Source organism: Rhizopus delemar, genomic scaffold (genome assembly GCF_000149305.1).
Source record: "Rhizopus delemar RA 99-880 supercont3.16 genomic scaffold, whole genome shotgun sequence".
Classification (NCBI taxonomy): Eukaryota; Fungi; Mucoromycota; class Mucoromycetes; order Mucorales; family Rhizopodaceae; genus Rhizopus; species Rhizopus delemar.
The window spans coordinates 333133-351469 of record NW_027137842.1 but is presented as its reverse complement, the minus strand read 5'-3'; the positions used below and the strand labels follow the sequence as shown (position 1 = coordinate 351469).

The window sequence follows — 18337 nt, the reverse complement described above, 5'->3', positions numbered from 1 at the left end:
TTTGACTTGTCAGCAACATTGCTTCTTGGAAGCACTGTATATATATTATAAAGGGGAGGCAGACGATATACAGTTCTTTATCACAGCACACGAAGGGTCTTTCGCAGATTCAAATGTTGCACAAAGATCCAACCAATCGCAGTCCATCTCCTACAGGAGATCAACACAACAATCCCAAGGCAGATCTCTCTACATCTACCACTTCTGCGAGCATTTGGCAGACGTTCAGGGCCTACTCTAAGCTTACTAAGAGGCAAGTTATTACAGCCTTTGAAGACAAAGAAGCTAAAGCAACATCTCGTCAAAAACGCAATGAACGATTATGGATCCAGTCCACAGAAAAAAACAGTGCTGTCTTTGACTTACAATCAACAAACGTCACAATAGATGCATTTTTAATAGCCTTATCCATTCAATATCCTGAAGCAATTGGTGGCGTAGATACACAGCAAGGCTCAGTAAAGGGACCTGTCGTAGCTTTTGATACCATCGTAGCACGGGACAGAGCATGCACAGTTGGCATTACTCTGGAAAATTTCACTCTTTTTGGAACAGCTACTCTTTCGGCTGAGAGCAGTATTTACAAAGTATCTTTGGATAAATTGCCTATCCTTCGACCATCCGAACTTAGTCCACTCCTCCAGGAGGTGTTTAGTCAATATGGCAAGGTCTTACATGTTGGCCTTTACTTAGATCCTAAAACGAAGTTATTTTTTGGAAAGGGATATATTATGTTGGATGTAGCTGACAACGATGCCAATGTCTATCGCTCACTAACACATGAGATCTCGCTTGGCCATCATCGTGTCATTCTAGCCACATGGAGAGGTATGGAGAAACATTGTTTCTACTGCCACAAACCGGGCCATACTAAGTCTGACTGCCAACGACTTCAGCGCCAAAATATTAAACGCTGCTATGCTTGCAAGAGTCTCGAACATCTTGTTAGGGATTGTCCTAAGATCGGATCACCCAATGTAGGAGAGAAAAGAGCAAGAACCGAATCCCATGTGAGCCCTACCACTATCGCTCAGCCAGTGCTTGCCAGCCAACCTGACGATTCCAACGGATCGAAGACAGAGGAAATCGATCTCACTACCTCTGCATCAAAGTATGCTACGATAGATCCTGTGGCCTCCAATGCTGGAGGGTCCGCCTCTACCAACCTTTCTCCAGAGCAGACGGTCGATAAATACAGTGGTATCGACATTGATGACATAGTTGATTCAGACTATGTGCCACCGGAGGAATCCGAAGAAAGCAGTGACGATAGTCAAGATGAAGAAGAAACTGACAAAATGCTAATTGATAGCCAAGAGGTCGAGGAACTACAAAATGAGGAAAATAACCAAGTGGTTTTTGCACAATATTCCCGAGAGGATGCTGTAGTTACCCAATTGTCTTCGGACAATAGGGGTAACATCTCTGAACCTTTACTATGAGTATGAGAGATAACTCTCATGTCTCCTTGGCCTCACTTAATTGTCGAGGTCTTAAAAAAATATTAACCAACTCTGGTCGCTCCTTTTCTCAAATTTTACGCTCACTCCCTTACGATTTACTTGCTCTACAAGAGACACATGCTTCTACTGAACAACTACAAAATAGTTTTAATATGATCTTACAAGCTTCAGCTAGCAACTGGACTCACCACTGTGGTCTAATTTCCTTCAATCCTTCCCTGTCACTCCTTCCACTATGGTCCTCAATCGATGGACGGATTTTGGCAACCACAGTTACGCACAACTCCAATTTATTTGAACCACTTACTATATATGTTATATATGCTCCTGCCACTAGTACAGCACGTCTTAACTTCTTATGTGAATCCAACCAACTGCTTCAGTTTCATCAGGCACCAGAAGGTCGCTGCATCCTTATGGGTGACTTCAATCATAACATACACAAATCAATCAGGTCTGATCGTGCTGTGGAATGGCAATACTGGATTCATCGCATCTGGCATGATCCTATTCACTCCGACCAAGAATATCGTAACATGCCTACATTCCGTAATATTTCTACTATTGATTTTTTGTTAGTCACTACTGATCTCAAATATAATGTTTCTCGACCTGATGTCAAATATGTCCCACACTGTGATCACTCAGCTGTGTCTATCAATCTCTTTTTTGGAACACAGCGGTCTGGTCCAGGTATATGGCGGTGCAATCCCTATCTAGTGCAAGATTTGAGCTTTAGAAAAGAATTAAAATCGTTTTGTGACGCAGCCTCACGATATATTCCAGATCTTGATGCTCCTTCCCAATGGGACCACTTTAAGATTGCTCTGAAAGGTTTCATTCAAGCCTTCTCTCACAAATTGCACGCCAAGCATCGACGAAAGGAAGATTACCTGCAACGACAGGGGCGCAAACTCCTCAGACATCAACAATTTGAGCATGCCGCAGATGCGTTAAGTCATGCTGAGGCCCAGCTCGACCAAATGGCCGATTTCTCAGCAAGCACCCTTGCCCTAAGGTCTGGTTTACGTTGGCGAGAACACGGTGAACGCTCCAATTCATATTTCTATAAGACGATCAAGACCCGTACTCAAAAACAGACTATCCACGAACTTCTTTCTTCAGAGGGATACTTGGTTCGCTCTCCAAACCAGCTCAACAATTGCGCCAAACAATTTTACGAGCAGCTATACTCTCCTGACCCAATTGACTATGAGGCGTTGGAGGAACTGCTGACACAGATTCCACCCTAAACTTGCTTTGATGCAGCTACAAATAATGCTTTAACATCTGAATGGACCGAAGAGGAGGTACTTACGTGCGTTTCTAAAGCACCATCCCACAGCAGTCCGGGCGTGGATGGCATTCCTTACGAGCTGCTACAACTCCTGCTGCAGCACCCTTTCTGTATTCGCCTATTCATGAAAGTACTCAACACTGCTCTCCAACACAGTAAATTTCCCGCTACTTGGCAACAATCAATTGTAACACTTTTACCAAAAAAAGGAGATCGAAGTCAATTAAAAAACTGGAGGCCTATCTCTTCGATATGTGCGGATGCAAAAATCTACACTAGATTGCTAGCAACAAGAGTCAATGACGTCCTGCCTCACCTGATAGACATGCACCAGACAGGATTTATGCCTAAACGTTTCATAGCAGACAATGGGGCTACCACTCGACTCGTAATGGATGTCGCTCAAAGAATGAAGCTCCCTGGTATTGCTTTATTTTTGGATCAAGAGAAAGCTTATGACCGAGTGCATTCTCAGTATTTACAAGCATGTCTAGATAAATATGGCTTCCCACAACCATTGGTTGTCAGCATTATCTCCCTGTTTTTTGGGACTTCTCTTTGTATAAACGTTAATGGTTTCCTCACGGCACCGATTTCGCAAGATAGAGGCTTACGCCAAGGAGACCCCCTTTCTCCTCTACTTTTCAATTTGGCAATAGAACCATTGCTACGTTCTATATGGTCCTCTCCACTTATCTCGGGATTTACATTCCTTAGACCGCAATGGCCTAATTTTACCTCTCTGCCAAGATCATCGCCACCTTTGAAAGCAATGGCCTATGCAGACGATGTCCTAGTCTTCCTTACACGACCTACAGAGTTGCAGACGTTATTACATTTAGTATCTCTATACGGCAAAGCTTCCAACGCTCGTTTGAATCGTGGCAAGACTATGGCTGTCTCCCTTTCAGGGGAAGACCACCATGATTGGAGACAAACGCCCATTGCTAATGGAATCACCCAGTAGCATGACAAACGGGCATCTTCAGCTACCATTTACCTTGGATATCCTCTCACAAGCAGTGCTCAACAACTGTCTAGTTATTTAGATAGCCTTATTGTAAAAATCGAGAAACATGCTACCATCCTCTCACAGCGAAGGTTGTCCATACTGGGTCGCAGCATGATTGCCAACTCACTCCTCCTCAGTCGTGTTTAGCATAGTATAAGAGTTTTGTCACCTCCTCAAAAATTTTTTCAGCGGATACGTACAGTGATTATATCATTTTTGAAACAAAAGAACTTTCCATTTGTGAAATTTCAAGACTGTCAGCGACCACGTAACGAGGGTGGTATCGCTATACTGGATCCATCGACACAACACTCTGCCTTGCAGTTATGATGGCTTACTCCACTGCTCCTCTCAACCGATCAAGCAACCAATTCAGATTCCTTTGCTACCAACCTCATGAAACACACTCTCTGTGCCTTATCATTTGCGCCATCACCATTATTACCTCTACTATTTCCTGAGCGACGCACCACCGATCTACACAGACTTGGTTGTTTTAACTCCTTATTCAACACTATTGACCAAATAGATTTTGAGATCGATTGGACGACACTGAACGCTAGCTCAGCTTCAGAGATCCCCTTGAGCCGTATATGCCCATTACTGCTTACCAATGATCCTTACCACACTTGCAACTATTGGAAATCAAATGTGGTTAAAGACTTATATAGATTTAGCAATGTAGATGGAAAGCTTACCCCAATCACTTCCTTTCTATCGAGAAAACAACGTAATCGATCTGAAACATATTTTGATCTCCTCTCACTAGGTCACGTTAAGGAAGAAAACTTTTTTGCAGCTCTCAGAAGCACGTCTGATCTCTCACTTGGTCTTGTTATCTCCTCTTTGGGTTTCCCACCCCTGAACCGGAATTTCATTCTCTACTTAGCTCACCTTTACCAGATGGAACACCAATTGAAAATATATCAACAAAATGGTTCCGTCATATTGACAAGCTGCCGCTAACTAGTTTACCTTCTCATTACTCTCGAACCAGCAAGTCATCCTGGACACAGTTTTGGCACGCCTCAATCCCGCATCCAGCACGGACCATTCTTTGGCGACTCTATCACTCCAAACTGCCAACACGATCCCGATTGCACAAAATCATGCCAAACACTATCACTGATGAAAGATGTATGCTGTGTGGCGCAATCTCAGCCATAGTGCGGCCGCACTGGCAACTTGATTCTTTCCAAGTAATCGCCTGTGGTGTACTGTGCCTCTGGCGAACTCATTGAAAACATATTTTTGATGGATCGCTCTTTTGGCCAAATGAAGCAGCTGCTAGAGCTACTATGCTCCTCCGCAGAATGCATCAAGAAAATCTTTATCAGAAAGAATTCCAAGACAATAATCAGATATCACATTAATTTTATAATTTTATTCTATCTATTTAAATGCTTTCTTACAGTGTACGTCTAAAGGCGGCACAAGAATAAACTCCTCATACATATATATTATAAAGGGGAAAATAACGAAAATATGTCAAATGAGATGCCCTTAACCAGACATGGCATGTTGTAAACTAATGCAGTAATCCTGCCCATCTTTGTCAATATAATGTTATATCGTTCAACAGTATGCTTATTCGAAAGGCTCATTTTACAGGAGAGTAATCATCAACTTTATAATGTACTGCTTTCAAACATCCTTTATAGTCGCTTGGGACATAGAACAAACCCAAGCAAAGGGTTGTCCGATATAAAGACCGGATAAAGGCAACTGAATTCTTAACAAGTAGAGTTGTATGCCATAAATTAGTATGAAAAGAAGCCATAGTGTACTTATTTAATAAAGAAATGAATTTGAGAAAATCTAGAGTAATAAATATTTACTAATCAACAGAAAGCTTTGCAGAGAAAAGTAACAGATTTTTTTTTCTTTTTTACATTTGATAAAACTAAAAGCCTAGGGTTGCAAAAAAAAAAAAAAAAAAAAAAAAAAAAAAAAAAAAAAAAAAAAAAAAAAAAAAAAAAAAAAAAAAAAAAAAGAGAATATAGTATTTTTAGCTAAAGTCTGTCTTTTATCCAAAGCATTTTATTATTAATAATACTTTCTATTGAAATCTTGATGTTTTTGCTTTGCTTTAATAATTTGACTTTATCCTTAATTATTTATGGGTACAAAATAGATTCTCACATCGGCTATGTTACTGTTGGTTGCCTTCAAATAACGAACACAATAACTATTTAATACTCGGATAGGACCCACTTTTATTTATTTCTTTATATGATTGTACATAAGCATTAATTGTGAAGCTGTGCGGATGCTATGTTCATAAAGATTTTGTATTAAACTTAGAATTTTTCAAGATCTCCTAGCGCTGCAAAAAGACTCATATTTTCAACAAGGATTACATGAAGAATGCTCTTCTTTTAAAAAAAGGGGAATTGAACAAACCATAAAGTAAAATCGTGTTTTTTTGCAGACCAAAAAATCATGTTTACAACAAAGGTTATAGTCAAAAAAAGGGGATTCGGCTCCAGGACTACTTCCATTTTATAATTTAATCAGAAAAAATAATATTTTCAAACAGGCATCTCACAGGCACAAATAGTAAAATACTTTCTAAGGATGTAAGAAAAGTGTCAATGCAAAAAGCTACTACATGCTTTAGAACGACTTGTCTTTGCAAATCATTTATATCTTCTGACCTTTTCCTATCCATGATTATCTCAATATTAACATCTAGACCCTGCTTGCTTGATTTTATCTTGTATAAGGAACTCAAGAGCAAAATATATGAATACAATAGAGAAAGCGACAAAGTACGTCTAAGAAGGAAAAGTAACCTATCAGAATGCATGTGGAGATTCTGTTCAAAAATATTTTTTTGAGGGTGCCTAATATTCTTTCTTATACTTATTTGAAGACTTTCTATTTTTTTTTATTATTCAACAGGCAGACCGAGAAAATACTTTAAAGAAAGTCAATTTATACAATGTCTTACGGATGGAGCAGAGACCAAACACGTAAATAAGAAAAGAAATAAGTTACCTGCTTTTCTAATAGCCGTTTGCTATTTAGACCCTTCTCAACAATCTGCAGCTGATTTCGCCAATTCCTTTCTGAAATCTGTAGGTCAAGAACTTCAAGGATCAAGTGACAATCATTATGGACATGAGTCTCAAGGTATATACATGCACATTTAAAAAAGAAAATCAAGTCATAATCTATCTTTTTTTAGGCCGTTACAGTGAATACCATGGTGGTGATGATTACCGCAGACGAGATGACCGAGACATGAACCGAGAAAATCGACATCATAGCAGCCGAGATCGCTACCATGACCGATCACGCGACAACCGAGATAGACGTAGAAGATCAAGAGAAAGACGAGACCGTTCCCCTCGTCATCACAGACGGGACGAGAGAGATTACCGCAGACGAAGAAGAAGCATCAGCCCACGACGTTCAAGTAGGAGAAGAAGCGCCAACCCTGTACGCCATCGAGACGATGAAAACATTGTGCCCTTGAGCAAGAGACCGAGGAAGTTGCATAACTGGGACATGGCTCCGGCAGGTATGGAAGGTATGACTGCACAGCAAGTGAAAATGACCGGCCTGTTTCCTTTGCCTGGTCAAGTTGTTGGCACACGTACCCCTCAGTCTTTCCAACCACCACCTGTCAATAATAAATTTGATGACAGTCGAATTTTGGCTGCCAACACGACAGCAACCAAACAGGCCAGACGTTTATATGTGGGCCAGATCCCACCAGGACTAGAGGAAAAACCCTTGGCTGACTTTTTTAATGCTACCATGCATCAGCTTCAAATGCAAGATAGAACGCCTGTTGCAGCAGTTCAGATCAATCATGAAAAGAGCTATGCGTTCGTTGAATTTCAAACAGCAGAACAGGCTACTGCCTGTATGGCATTTGACGGCATCATGTTTCAGGGTCAACAACTCAAGATTCGCAGACCCAAAGACTATCAGCCGCCTGCTGAAGGAGACGTCTCTATGCAATTGCCTGGTTTAGTGTCTACCAATGTACCCGACACGCCCAACAAGATATTCATTGGTGGTCTTCCAGTTTACTTGAACGATGATCAAGTAATTGAACTCTTGAAGTCATTTGGTGAGTTACGCGCTTTCAACTTGGTAAAAGATGCGACTACGGGCGCAAACAAGGGGTTTGCTTTCTGTGAATACGCGGATCCTAGCGTGACAGATTTGGCTTGTCAAGGTTTGAATAACATGGAATTAGGTGATCGTAAGCTGATTGTTCAACGTGCGAGTGTGGGAGCTAAACATATTCCTCCTGATTACATGTCTGGACCTATGTTACCTGCTAATTATGTACCTGTCACCAGCGCTAAAGAGGATGACGCTACTCGTGTATTACAATTAATGAATATGGTCACTCCTGAGGAGTTGGAAGATGACGAAGAATACCAAGGTTAGATGAAGTAATGAAAAAGAAAATTAAAGAGAGACTGATAGATTGTCACTAGATATTTGGGAGGATATTGCAGAGGAGTGTGCAAAGTTTGGAAACGTATTAGATATGAAGATTCCTAAGCCTCAAAAAGACCAAGAGGTGCCTGGCTGTGGTTTAGTAAGTTGCTTAGTTTTTAAAAAAGTTTTGAAAAGGATTTTTAATGCTTTAAATAGATTTTTGTAAGGTTTGAAACAAAAGATCAAACTTTGGATGCGTTACGTGCCCTTGCTGGCCGTAAGTTTGCAGATAGAACTGTAGTGGCTACCTTTATCGATGAACAAAACTATCTGACTGATAGCTTTTAAAGAAAAAAAAATGTATGCTTCTATTTCTTTTGTAAACATTTTTCCTCTTTATAAAATCACTTAAAAGTATATTATTCGCGAAAGGCTTTCGCTATTCAAAAATGAACTTTTTAGTATTCTTATTGTTAGATACATTAAACCTTTTAATAGAAAAAAAAAGGAGAATGACAAGACTGAGATGCCTTTAAAAGAGAGCAACATGTAAATTGAACAAGATAATAAAAATCTATGATCGTACATGCGGATGTAATATTTTTAAATGAAAAAAAAAACCATTTTTTATTTCTTAATAGCATAGATTGCCAATATATGTATATATGAAGGCATTGTTGTTTTTGTGTGTGGTTTGTAAAGATGAATAAATAAAAAGAACGCGTGTTACATAAAGAAAAGAAAGAGAAGGTGAGTAGGGGGTATGGTGCTTATTTCACAAGCTATTTTTCTTCTACATTATCAAGTCCCAACTTTTGTACAACGTTTTCTCCTCTTGGGTTTTCAAACGGTACATGAAATTCTTTTATATTTCCTGTTATTGTAGGTGATAAAGTCAATGATGAATCATCCAAATGGGGATTGATTGATTCAGAGATTGAGAACTCAATTTCTGGGTCAACATACTTTGATTCATCGCTTTCTTCTTCAACATCATCAAAGAAATGTCCTGCAAGTCCTGAGGAAGACTCTGAGTTAAAAAAGTCCTGTTCTTCATTGTCAGCAAAATCAAAAACTGGTTTGAATTCTTCTTTGGTTTCCTTCTTTATCAATACCGGCTTGACAACGTTTTCCTTGTGAATGGTTTTTGTTATCAAGTCGCCTTCAAATTCATCCTCATCATCTTTTATTTCCTTTTCATCTGTTTTCTTGCTTTGAATCAATCTACTGTCTTCTTTATCAAAGTCAGTTAGTTGTTCATCCAACTGTCTTGTTGGTGAAGGTCTGCTGGATCCTTGTGGGTCATCATCTTCATTGAATGGGATAGGTGAATCATCTGTCGACTGTGTACTGTTTGGTGTGTCAGATATATTCTGTGTGTCAATTTCTTTTTCATCAGGCACTTCAAGTAGTTTTGGCTCAGGCGCTTGTTTGAGACCTTTTTTGATATCATCGTCACACAAAACGTTAAATTGTCGCGTTGGCGGTTTGACCATTGTTGGATCCATAATGATGGGGCTTGACTGTGTTGTCTTCTCTCTCAAAGGTTGTCTGATATTGAGTACTTTTTTATTGTTGTCGTTATTTTTTAAGCCTAAAGGCTTTCTGACATTTCTGTTTTGCTGATGCGAATCACTTTTATCGCTTTCTTGACTTGCATTTTCGTCATCTTTTTTAACAAATTGTTGTTTTGGATCTTTTGAGAAAAAGGTCTTTATGTCTGTATTTGTAACTTCTGACTTCCTTTTCCTTGATCCTACCATTGTCTTTAAGGAAGAAATCGCAGCAATTTAAAAAGAAAAAGGGAAAAGTGTCAAAAGTAAAAAAAAAAAGAGAAGGGAGATTATCGGAGACTAAATATCATTGAATATAATTGGATAGTATTCATTTTCCGTGGCGATTTTTGAACAAAACGAGGAGGCGATAGGCTAAAGTTGGATTCACTGTAGTTTTGGATGTATATCGTTTATTGGTATAAACAAAAAAATAAACATAATTTTATATGCAATAAAGTAGAAAGAAACTATTGATAAAAAGAGATTATTGAAGCAAGATAAAGAGATAAAAGATGACAGGAAATTTGTCCAGATCGTTCTTGTGTTTCATGCGGAATAGAAATGGGTGTAACCAAAGGCCTATTAATACACAATCTATAGCTGCATTATATTTCAAAGTGTTACGATGTGAAATGGTCTCCTCATGTTTTATTCATTTACTGTATTTTTCAAATTTTTGGGAAAAATAGAAAATGGTTTGGAAAAAAGTGTTGAAGTAATTTAGAAGCAATTCGGAAACGAAGTAGTGAAACAAATCATTGAAGATAGTGATGCGGACTTGCATAAACATTTGCTTCAGTTATTTCTTAGAGTTTGGGGTGTTATTCATTCCAATGTAAAAGAAGATCTTTGAAAGTATTCTTTTTAGCATCGCTATTCGCAACAAAAGAGGTCTACTTAGAAGTAGAGGGACTTGACTTCTTTTGGTAGACATTATGAGCAAGGTATTTTTTGTGCTACAGTTAAACTATCACCACAGAAAAGACCATGGCTAAGGTTAGAGAAAAGACCAAAAAATAGAAGATTTTTTTTAAAAAAAAACAAGCCTTGCGGAAAGCATCTTCCAAGAAATACTTGTCAAATCCTAATGATGCTAACTGCAGCTCAATTCTTCAGGATTTATCTACAATTAGACTATCCGAGTGTTATGTCTTACATTATCATGACAAGTTTAAAATATATGGATTTTTAACTATAGTCATCCGATTCATATAGAAAGCCCATTATTGACATATCTTTGAACAGATTCCTGCATTAGATGGGATTGTTATCAATCAAATCCAGAAAGAACTATTGAAACTATCTGCTTATCATTCTCTATGCTAATATCTTTGTATTTTCGTATTCAGATCACTGTTTCTAGGCTTGTGTTACTCTTAATCCTAACGCTCTTTAATGAATGTTAATACATTAAAATTTTCATTCATTAAAAGATTTTTTTTTCATTTACATGAAAAAACACTGTAATAAGACACACTCATCCTCTGGCTACCACTGACAAGAACTGAAAGAAATACATGCGTACACTGTCATCTTGACTGGTTACTAGGTGGGAAATCAGTATCTTGTCCAAAATATTCTACTAAGATGCTTGCAAAACAGCATGCAATAAAGTGCCTCGATATGCAACATCGCTTACAAATTCCAAAAACACTTCAACATCCACTATCATTCCTTCTCAACAAATTATCAAATAGAATACCAAGTTCCTCTCACTCTGCCTTTCCATGACTTATTCGATGGCCTTTCATCTGCACTATACTTTGTGAACTTGACTACATGTTCCACAATAAGGACCAGCCTTCACCGCCATTCCAATAAGGGCAAATATTCTTCGATTGCCTACCTTCTTCCTCTCACTAGTAATACTCACTTTTTCCATCTTTCTTCATCACTTATCTTTTTTACGCTTGATCTCCAAAGTGGTTTTTAGTTTTCACTCATTTTTTATTGATCTGACCAGGACGAAAACGATTTAATATTAAGCATCATGCGTTCAAATTAGTCATTAATTTTTGTATAAATAAAATCTAAAATTTAAACGTAGTAAATTACAGTCATCATCACCCACGACTTACAATAATACATGACATCTACTACTTGAATATGCATCAGCGTATTCAAATACCAACGACTATTTTAGATCCATTGTCGTTTCTTTCTAACACTTTGCCTGCCCGATGATCTCGGTCCTATTCTAGTGTGGCTTCCTGGATCCTTCACCAGCCGACTATTTGCACTATCCTTCATGCACTCGACTTCCTATATCATGATATGATACTTCCACCGCTATGTAACCCAGGACAACGATTACTTGATCAGCTTCCACTATTATAACCAGTCCTCTACTTTTTCCCTACCTATTCGTTTCCTCTTTTCCTTTCCTTTATTCCCTTTGTCCACTAAGGATTTTAGTTTTTTTTTTTAAGCATAATTAATCTGGCCCGGGTGATACGATACTTTATCACGCACCCATTATGATCACTTGAAATCGCTATAAATAAAATATCTTTATTCAGTTAACAAGATACAAAAGTCATAGATTATCTTGAGCTATTCATATTCATACACAGTCTATTGAGTGATGTACACTTGTTCTCATGTGTTGATCATCTTACTGTTTATGTGTATCAGTACATCCTTATAGCTTTACACCGTCAAATAATTTATATATACTATAATAAAAACGCCATGGTTATCATTGCTGATTTTTTCTATTCCATGTGATGTATATATTTGTTTATAGTTAATCGTATAATATCCTCACATGCTATAATAGGTAATGAGATCTAGTATCTATGCATTTTCAACGCAATCGGGTTTCTTATCGATGTACGGACATAAGCAGAGTATTTTTTTAAAAAAAAATCCAGGTACAAAAAAAAAGGTGACAAAATGTCATTACACAACATACAGTATTTTAATTTTAACCGATCTAAACGTTATCGTATTAAAGAGCGTTTTAGCCGTTTGCAAGAAAAGAAACTTTAGAATGCGACTATGAATCATGTGTAACAGAGCAAGATGCACATATCATCAGCTGTACTTCTTTCTCTTCATATAGCTGACAAGGTTTACTTTCTCGTTTTTTTTTTTCTTCATCTTCAACTTTTCTTCTTGGTTCAACACCAGAATGTCTAAATACAACAAAGCTCAGCCTGAAACTATACCCGGAGTTTATCGTGAACATTATAGGCCTTCGGATACGTGCTACGACCTTTATCCAAGTCTGTCAAGGCGATTGTGCAATGGTCATATTCAAGTACCCTTAAAGACCACTTCTCACCCAGATGGATTTATTTTACCCAATGTGCCATATGCCAATCGTTTAGAATTGAATGAAGATCCGTTTTGGGGACCTCAACAGTCTCAAGAGCAGCAGCAAGATTTAAATGGTCAGTGGGACCTTTATCCTAACGTGATTCGTAACGTAAGATGATCAATGAAATACAGAATAAATTGGATAAAAACTAAAAGTAAAACACTCATAGATTGAGAATTTTGGCAGTGATCAAATGCGCCAAAGACTTTACAGAATGATGTCAACTGTTTCATCAAGATAATGTCCAATTTTATGTCATGTATAAAGGCTATGCTATTTTGTGTTATAATACAATCCTTTTGTTTTTTATACATGTAACAATAAATAAAATACAACAAGGCAAAAATAAAAGAGAAAGGGAATGAAGTTACATACATTGAAAAGAAAATTGTGGTCAAGCATGACCCAAAGTATACGTATCAGATGTTCTTATTTGACTTTTAGCTACCGATTCGCTGCTAGTAGGCTTCTTTAATAAATCATTAAATGACCAACAATGGTGTCTGTATTTTGTTTTACAAATGAAAATTTTAATGCTTATTAAAACTAATAAAAAATTACAATAATATACTTAGTTGTAGTTGCCCTAGGTATCTAGTAAAGTTATGTGCGTGTTGTAAATTGTTGATTTTGTAATTGTTCTGTTATTAATTGAGTCTATATTCATGTTTATTGTCTTGTTATTATGACTATTAATAATGATTATAAGTTGAGGCCGGTGGAAAGTTGTGACGACCTTACCGGTACAGAGTTGTTTTAATCATATTTGTCTCCAGATGCAACATTTATTCCTACTTTTAAACTCTCGTCAAAAAAAGATGGCTTTTCCTTGGCTCTTTCCACAGCTGAGATAGGCGCAAATACTTTCGAATTATTACATTTCTGCATGTTCATAGAGAGGTTATTGAATGTGATAATTGGATGTAATAAATACTTCTTGGTTTCTTTCCTGGTACAGTAGTCGCTCTATTTAAGGGTGGCCAAAATTTTTGGAATATCCACCCTTAAATAGAACATACCCTTAAATCGAAATTCGTAGCTGTTAAAAAATTGAACTCATTTAATATGTATTGTAGCTACATTATAGACATGTTTGTACAGCATGTTTCCAGATAGACCACTGTCGATTGGTATATATTTGGTAATTGTGTAAGAATATTGACAAATCAAAACTTGCTTAAGACCTGATCAAAGTTGCTGGAAGGATGATACACGAGTCGTAGACTCAAAATGATTTTGATGAGAATAAGCATATGACATAACAAAATTTATTTTCTTTGTTTAGATTCTATCTATAAAAAAATGTCTAATAATAAACCTGTACGCCTTTCTATTTCTCAAAAAATTGAGCTTTTGGATCAAAATGCTACTGGCCGGCTTAGTCAAACAGAATTAGGTGAATGGGCTATGAAGAAATTCAATTTAGATCAACCACTTGCCTAACAGACTATATCAAATATTCTCAACAATGCTGAAACGTTATATAGTAATACTAATGTTATCAATAATGGCAAAAGTCTAAAAACAACAAGCTATCCTCAACTTGATGATGAAGTAGTAAAGCTTGTTGCAGACATGAATAACAACGATCTGCCAGTCAATCGAGACTCAATCCTTCGATATGTAAGACCTATTGCTTGAGTAAAGTATAGAATCCTTGAAAATGAAATTTCATTTTCTTCTGGATGGCTCACCAAACTTTTTAAGCGAATTGGAGTAAAATACTGGTCAATGCATGATGAAAGTGCTTCGGTAGACATCACTTCTGAAAACATCCAGAACGAATTGAGGAAGATAGAAGAGCTTCTTGGGTCATATGATCCTATAGGTATCATGAACTTTGATGAAACAGGTTTATATTACTAGCACCCACCAAGAACAACCATATGTTCTGAGTCACTTGATGGCCTAAAAAAAGTAAACCTCGTCTGATAGTTGGATTGCTCTGTAACTCGGATGGGATTTACAAAGGGCAACCAATTGTTATCGCACAAGACAAGAGCCACAAATGTTTTAGAGCAAGAGCTAATTTATTATCCATGACTGCAATTGGAAAAACATGAAATTGAATACCATTATTCTACTAATGCTTGGATGACAACAAAAGTTTCACAGTATACGTGAAAAAGTTAAATGTTGCCTTTGGAAGACAGAATCGAAAAATTGCTCTTCTTTTGGATAATGCGTCCGTTCATAAAATAAGAATTCCGCTCAACAACATTTAAATTGGTATTTCTCCTAGAAAACACGACTAGCAAGCTACAGGCTCTTGATGCAGGTAGCCTATTATTTGTTGATAAAATGCTATATAAACTATTTCAAAAAAAGTAATGCCTTCTAAAAATATTATAAAAGTGGATTCCGAGCTCTTTGACATATATAGGGTATACCTGGCCAGCAATCACGTAGAGCTTAAAGTATTTCAGCACGTAATGCAGAAATACTACTCGGACGACTATAAAGAAACAAAAAGCTACTTTAAGAGTTCATTCAAGAGATTTTTAAATCACTATAGCACACCAGACATACGTCTCCAAAAGGCAATCAAAAAAATGAACAACAGTGTAGATGCGGTATTAGAATCAAAGCCCGCTCAAACTGCTTTTGAAAAGAGAAAGACTGGTGTAAGTAACTTGTGATTTATCATTTCCCTCCTCCCTAATAACTTAAATAGGAACTCAAACAACTGTACAATGCACATTCTCAAAATAGTGTATACCAGGACAAGACCGCTCTCGTTGACTCTACTAATATTATAAATAATGCTGGACCTTCAACTTCCCAGCAATCACCACAGCCACAGCCATAACCTACAAATAAGAAAAGAGCAACTCCCAAGGCAAAGACAAGCTCAAGAAAAAAACCGAAGCGCTTACAAGCCAAGGATATTAAAGATTTACCATTGGATCAAAAGGTGCATGCCTTGGTTGGTGCTTTGTAAGTAATTTGATGTATAAATATCGTCATCATAAAATTTCTTATTGTTATTTTTGTCTAAAACAGTGGTTCGAGTAATATATTAAACCTTGCTAGCCCTGGATTGGTTCCCGAAAGGTTCCAAAATGAAATACTGAAACTAATGAAAAAATACAAATTCCCATTGTTATTAACTGCAAATGAAAAGGAGAGGCAGTTCCTTATTCAACTCTCCAATTGCAAATCATTAAAAGAGATTGAGTCCCTTGTCAAGAGTATACCCCTTGTCCCCTCATCAGGTAGACAATCAAGGATAAACATTAGGCCGCTTTTTGTAAGTCTTATGAAAACTATGTTCATACCCTTTTTTTTTATTCAGTATTATCTCCTAAATTGCAGCCAAAAAATTTGAATACTGACACAGTGCAAATAATGGAAGATTATGTACCAAATCAAAAAGAAGTTATTCAAAAATTTAACCACTACATGTCGAACGCTACCAGAAAGTATGAGTCTGGATATAAACTTGATGATCCAAATGAAGCTCTTGCTCTAAGCAATATAATGATGATAACTGAAAGCAACCCTTATGGTGTAAATCAAGCAGACTGGGATGCATACATCGAAAAATCAAGTCAAACAGTTAAATTGCCTACTATCTTATCAGAAGAAAAGGCGAAGATAAAAAGCATAATCGATGATTACTCAACTGATATTTTGAAGAATGATAACGCGTTGATTGCAACTCTTTCTAAATACAAAGCAGAAGAGTCAAAAGCTGCAAAGTTATGCCTTGAAGCCATAAAAAATGTAGATAGAGCTGTAAACAACTCATGGCAAGCAGACGCAGACACAAAAGAGGAAGATCTTTTTATCAAGAATTTCGTTGATACTATGGTCATTGATCCTCTTTTTAATAGCTACCCAAGTGATATAAAAATACATGGAAACGGTCACACTATAAAAGAATCAAGGCACAGAAAAGTGAAGCAAGCAATAAAGAATGGTGATGCTGTGAAAGGCTGTAGGGGACGAGCCTCCGATAGATCCTTGGAGCTACTATTAAATAAGGACACAACAAACCACGTGTTTGTTTGTGAAGTGAAGACAGCCAGTTCTTCAAAGCGCCACCCAGACCTTACGAAAGTTGGGGTCATGCTAAAAGATGTGCTGGATTATGCTTTGGAGAAAGGTGTTACTCAAGAATATGCAATGACCGGCCTATTGGTTGAAGGAGTTCATTGCACAGTCTATTCGATGACTATGCCTATACAAAATCTATATCATATGACAGCAGTCAGAAGTTTTGATTTACCAAGGCGTACAACTGAGCTATATATGCTCAAAATCGTCATCGAATCTATGATAATATGCCAAGGTCTTGTTGATCTTTCTTGCCTTCAATTGAAGGCAATTAATAATCGAAACGAGAGTAATGAAAATGCTGTACCTACTTGTTACTCCCCTCTCCATTACGCCGGCTATTACAAGTAGATCAGCGACCATATTCATATTTAAAACATCTTCAATTTACCCGCATTGTACATATTCCCTCCCTCCCACCTTTTATTATTTATTGTTATTTTATTTTATAAAATACCTATTATGCTTGAATTATGTTTCATAGTCTATAAATAATCATGCTTGATGTTTAGGATAGGGGGGTTTTAGGTAAAAGTAGTATAACAACAAAGATAAAGAAATACTGTTAGAACTTGGTATCTCTTTATTAAGATAACTAAGATTGAATATATAAATTCTACATGTAAAAAGTGAGAGTATTTATAGACATGATACGGATAAAGAATTAGGACAGATTTATGATCAATTCGATAGAATAGATGATTACTATTTCTAATTATTAGTTTAGCCTGTTCCTAGCTTGTATTGTCAATTATGCTATTGGGATGGTTTCAGATAGCTCTGGATGTAGGACTATTTAGGAGATGGTACGGATGAATATAAAATCCTCTAGTTCCGTGATTGGATATTACGGCTAATAATAATATCTCAGTTAGGATAAAGGTTTACATGATTAAAGATGATCCGGTAAGCAATTGTCATTCCTTATTCAACATGCTCATATCATCAATAAACTATATTACAACCATGTCATCTTATTTGACTATGTGAAGTTAATATGAATAAAGCTTAATATAAAAATCTAATCAAGGTCTTTTATTGATCTGTGTTGGGAATAATGTTATAAATGATTCCAAGTTATGTCAACATATTATTCAGGATCATATCCGATTCCTTTTACTAAAATAAAGTGACTATAATCTTATGTATCCTTAACACTTGATTATATATAATATTTTTTTCCAATGATAATAAGAAATACGAATATAATGAAGTACTGAACTA

At 36.9% G+C, this 18337-nt stretch overlaps 8 protein-coding genes across 8 annotated transcripts; 7 read left to right on the top strand and 1 right to left on the bottom strand.

The window, feature by feature from the left end:
• Positions 1–113: 113 nt before the first annotated feature.
• On the top strand, positions 114–1442 carry RO3G_15414 (uncharacterized protein; the record flags this gene model as incomplete). The annotated part of the gene is made up of 1 exon (XM_067669998.1): positions 114–1442. The coding sequence occupies one exon, from the start codon at positions 114–116 to the stop codon at positions 1440–1442; it is 1329 nt and encodes a 442-aa protein (XP_067526099.1).
• Positions 1443–1879: 437 nt separating this feature from the next.
• On the top strand, positions 1880–2716 carry RO3G_15413 (uncharacterized protein; the record flags this gene model as incomplete). Its single annotated transcript, XM_067669997.1, has 1 exon — positions 1880–2716. The coding sequence occupies one exon, from the start codon at positions 1880–1882 to the stop codon at positions 2714–2716; it is 837 nt and encodes a 278-aa protein (XP_067526098.1).
• Positions 2717–3532: 816 nt separating this feature from the next.
• RO3G_15412 (uncharacterized protein) lies at positions 3533–3727 on the top strand (the record flags this gene model as incomplete). Its single annotated transcript, XM_067669996.1, has 1 exon — positions 3533–3727. The coding sequence occupies one exon, from the start codon at positions 3533–3535 to the stop codon at positions 3725–3727; it is 195 nt and encodes a 64-aa protein (XP_067526097.1).
• Positions 3728–6716: 2989 nt separating this feature from the next.
• Positions 6717–8524, top strand: RO3G_15411 (uncharacterized protein; the record flags this gene model as incomplete). Its single annotated transcript, XM_067669995.1, has 6 exons — positions 6717–6747; positions 6788–6907; positions 6963–7856; positions 7986–8177; positions 8233–8336; positions 8393–8524. The coding sequence occupies 6 exons, from the start codon at positions 6717–6719 to the stop codon at positions 8522–8524; spliced, it is 1473 nt and encodes a 490-aa protein (XP_067526096.1).
• Positions 8525–8958: 434 nt separating this feature from the next.
• On the bottom strand, positions 8959–9939 carry RO3G_15410 (uncharacterized protein; the record flags this gene model as incomplete). The annotated part of the gene is made up of 1 exon (XM_067669994.1): positions 8959–9939. One exon carries the CDS (start codon positions 9937–9939, stop codon positions 8959–8961), a length of 981 nt encoding a protein of 326 aa, XP_067526095.1.
• Positions 9940–12865: 2926 nt separating this feature from the next.
• Positions 12866–13171, top strand: RO3G_15409 (uncharacterized protein; the record flags this gene model as incomplete). Its single annotated transcript, XM_067669993.1, has 1 exon — positions 12866–13171. One exon carries the CDS (start codon positions 12866–12868, stop codon positions 13169–13171), a length of 306 nt encoding a protein of 101 aa, XP_067526094.1.
• Positions 13172–14356: 1185 nt separating this feature from the next.
• RO3G_15408 (uncharacterized protein) lies at positions 14357–14497 on the top strand (the record flags this gene model as incomplete). Its single annotated transcript, XM_067669992.1, has 1 exon — positions 14357–14497. One exon carries the CDS (start codon positions 14357–14359, stop codon positions 14495–14497), a length of 141 nt encoding a protein of 46 aa, XP_067526093.1.
• Positions 14498–15606: 1109 nt separating this feature from the next.
• Positions 15607–17464, top strand: RO3G_15407 (uncharacterized protein; the record flags this gene model as incomplete). The annotated part of the gene is made up of 4 exons (XM_067669991.1): positions 15607–15678; positions 15876–15991; positions 16058–16269; positions 16350–17464. The coding sequence occupies 4 exons, from the start codon at positions 15607–15609 to the stop codon at positions 17462–17464; spliced, it is 1515 nt and encodes a 504-aa protein (XP_067526092.1).
• Positions 17465–18337: the final 873 nt, after the last annotated feature.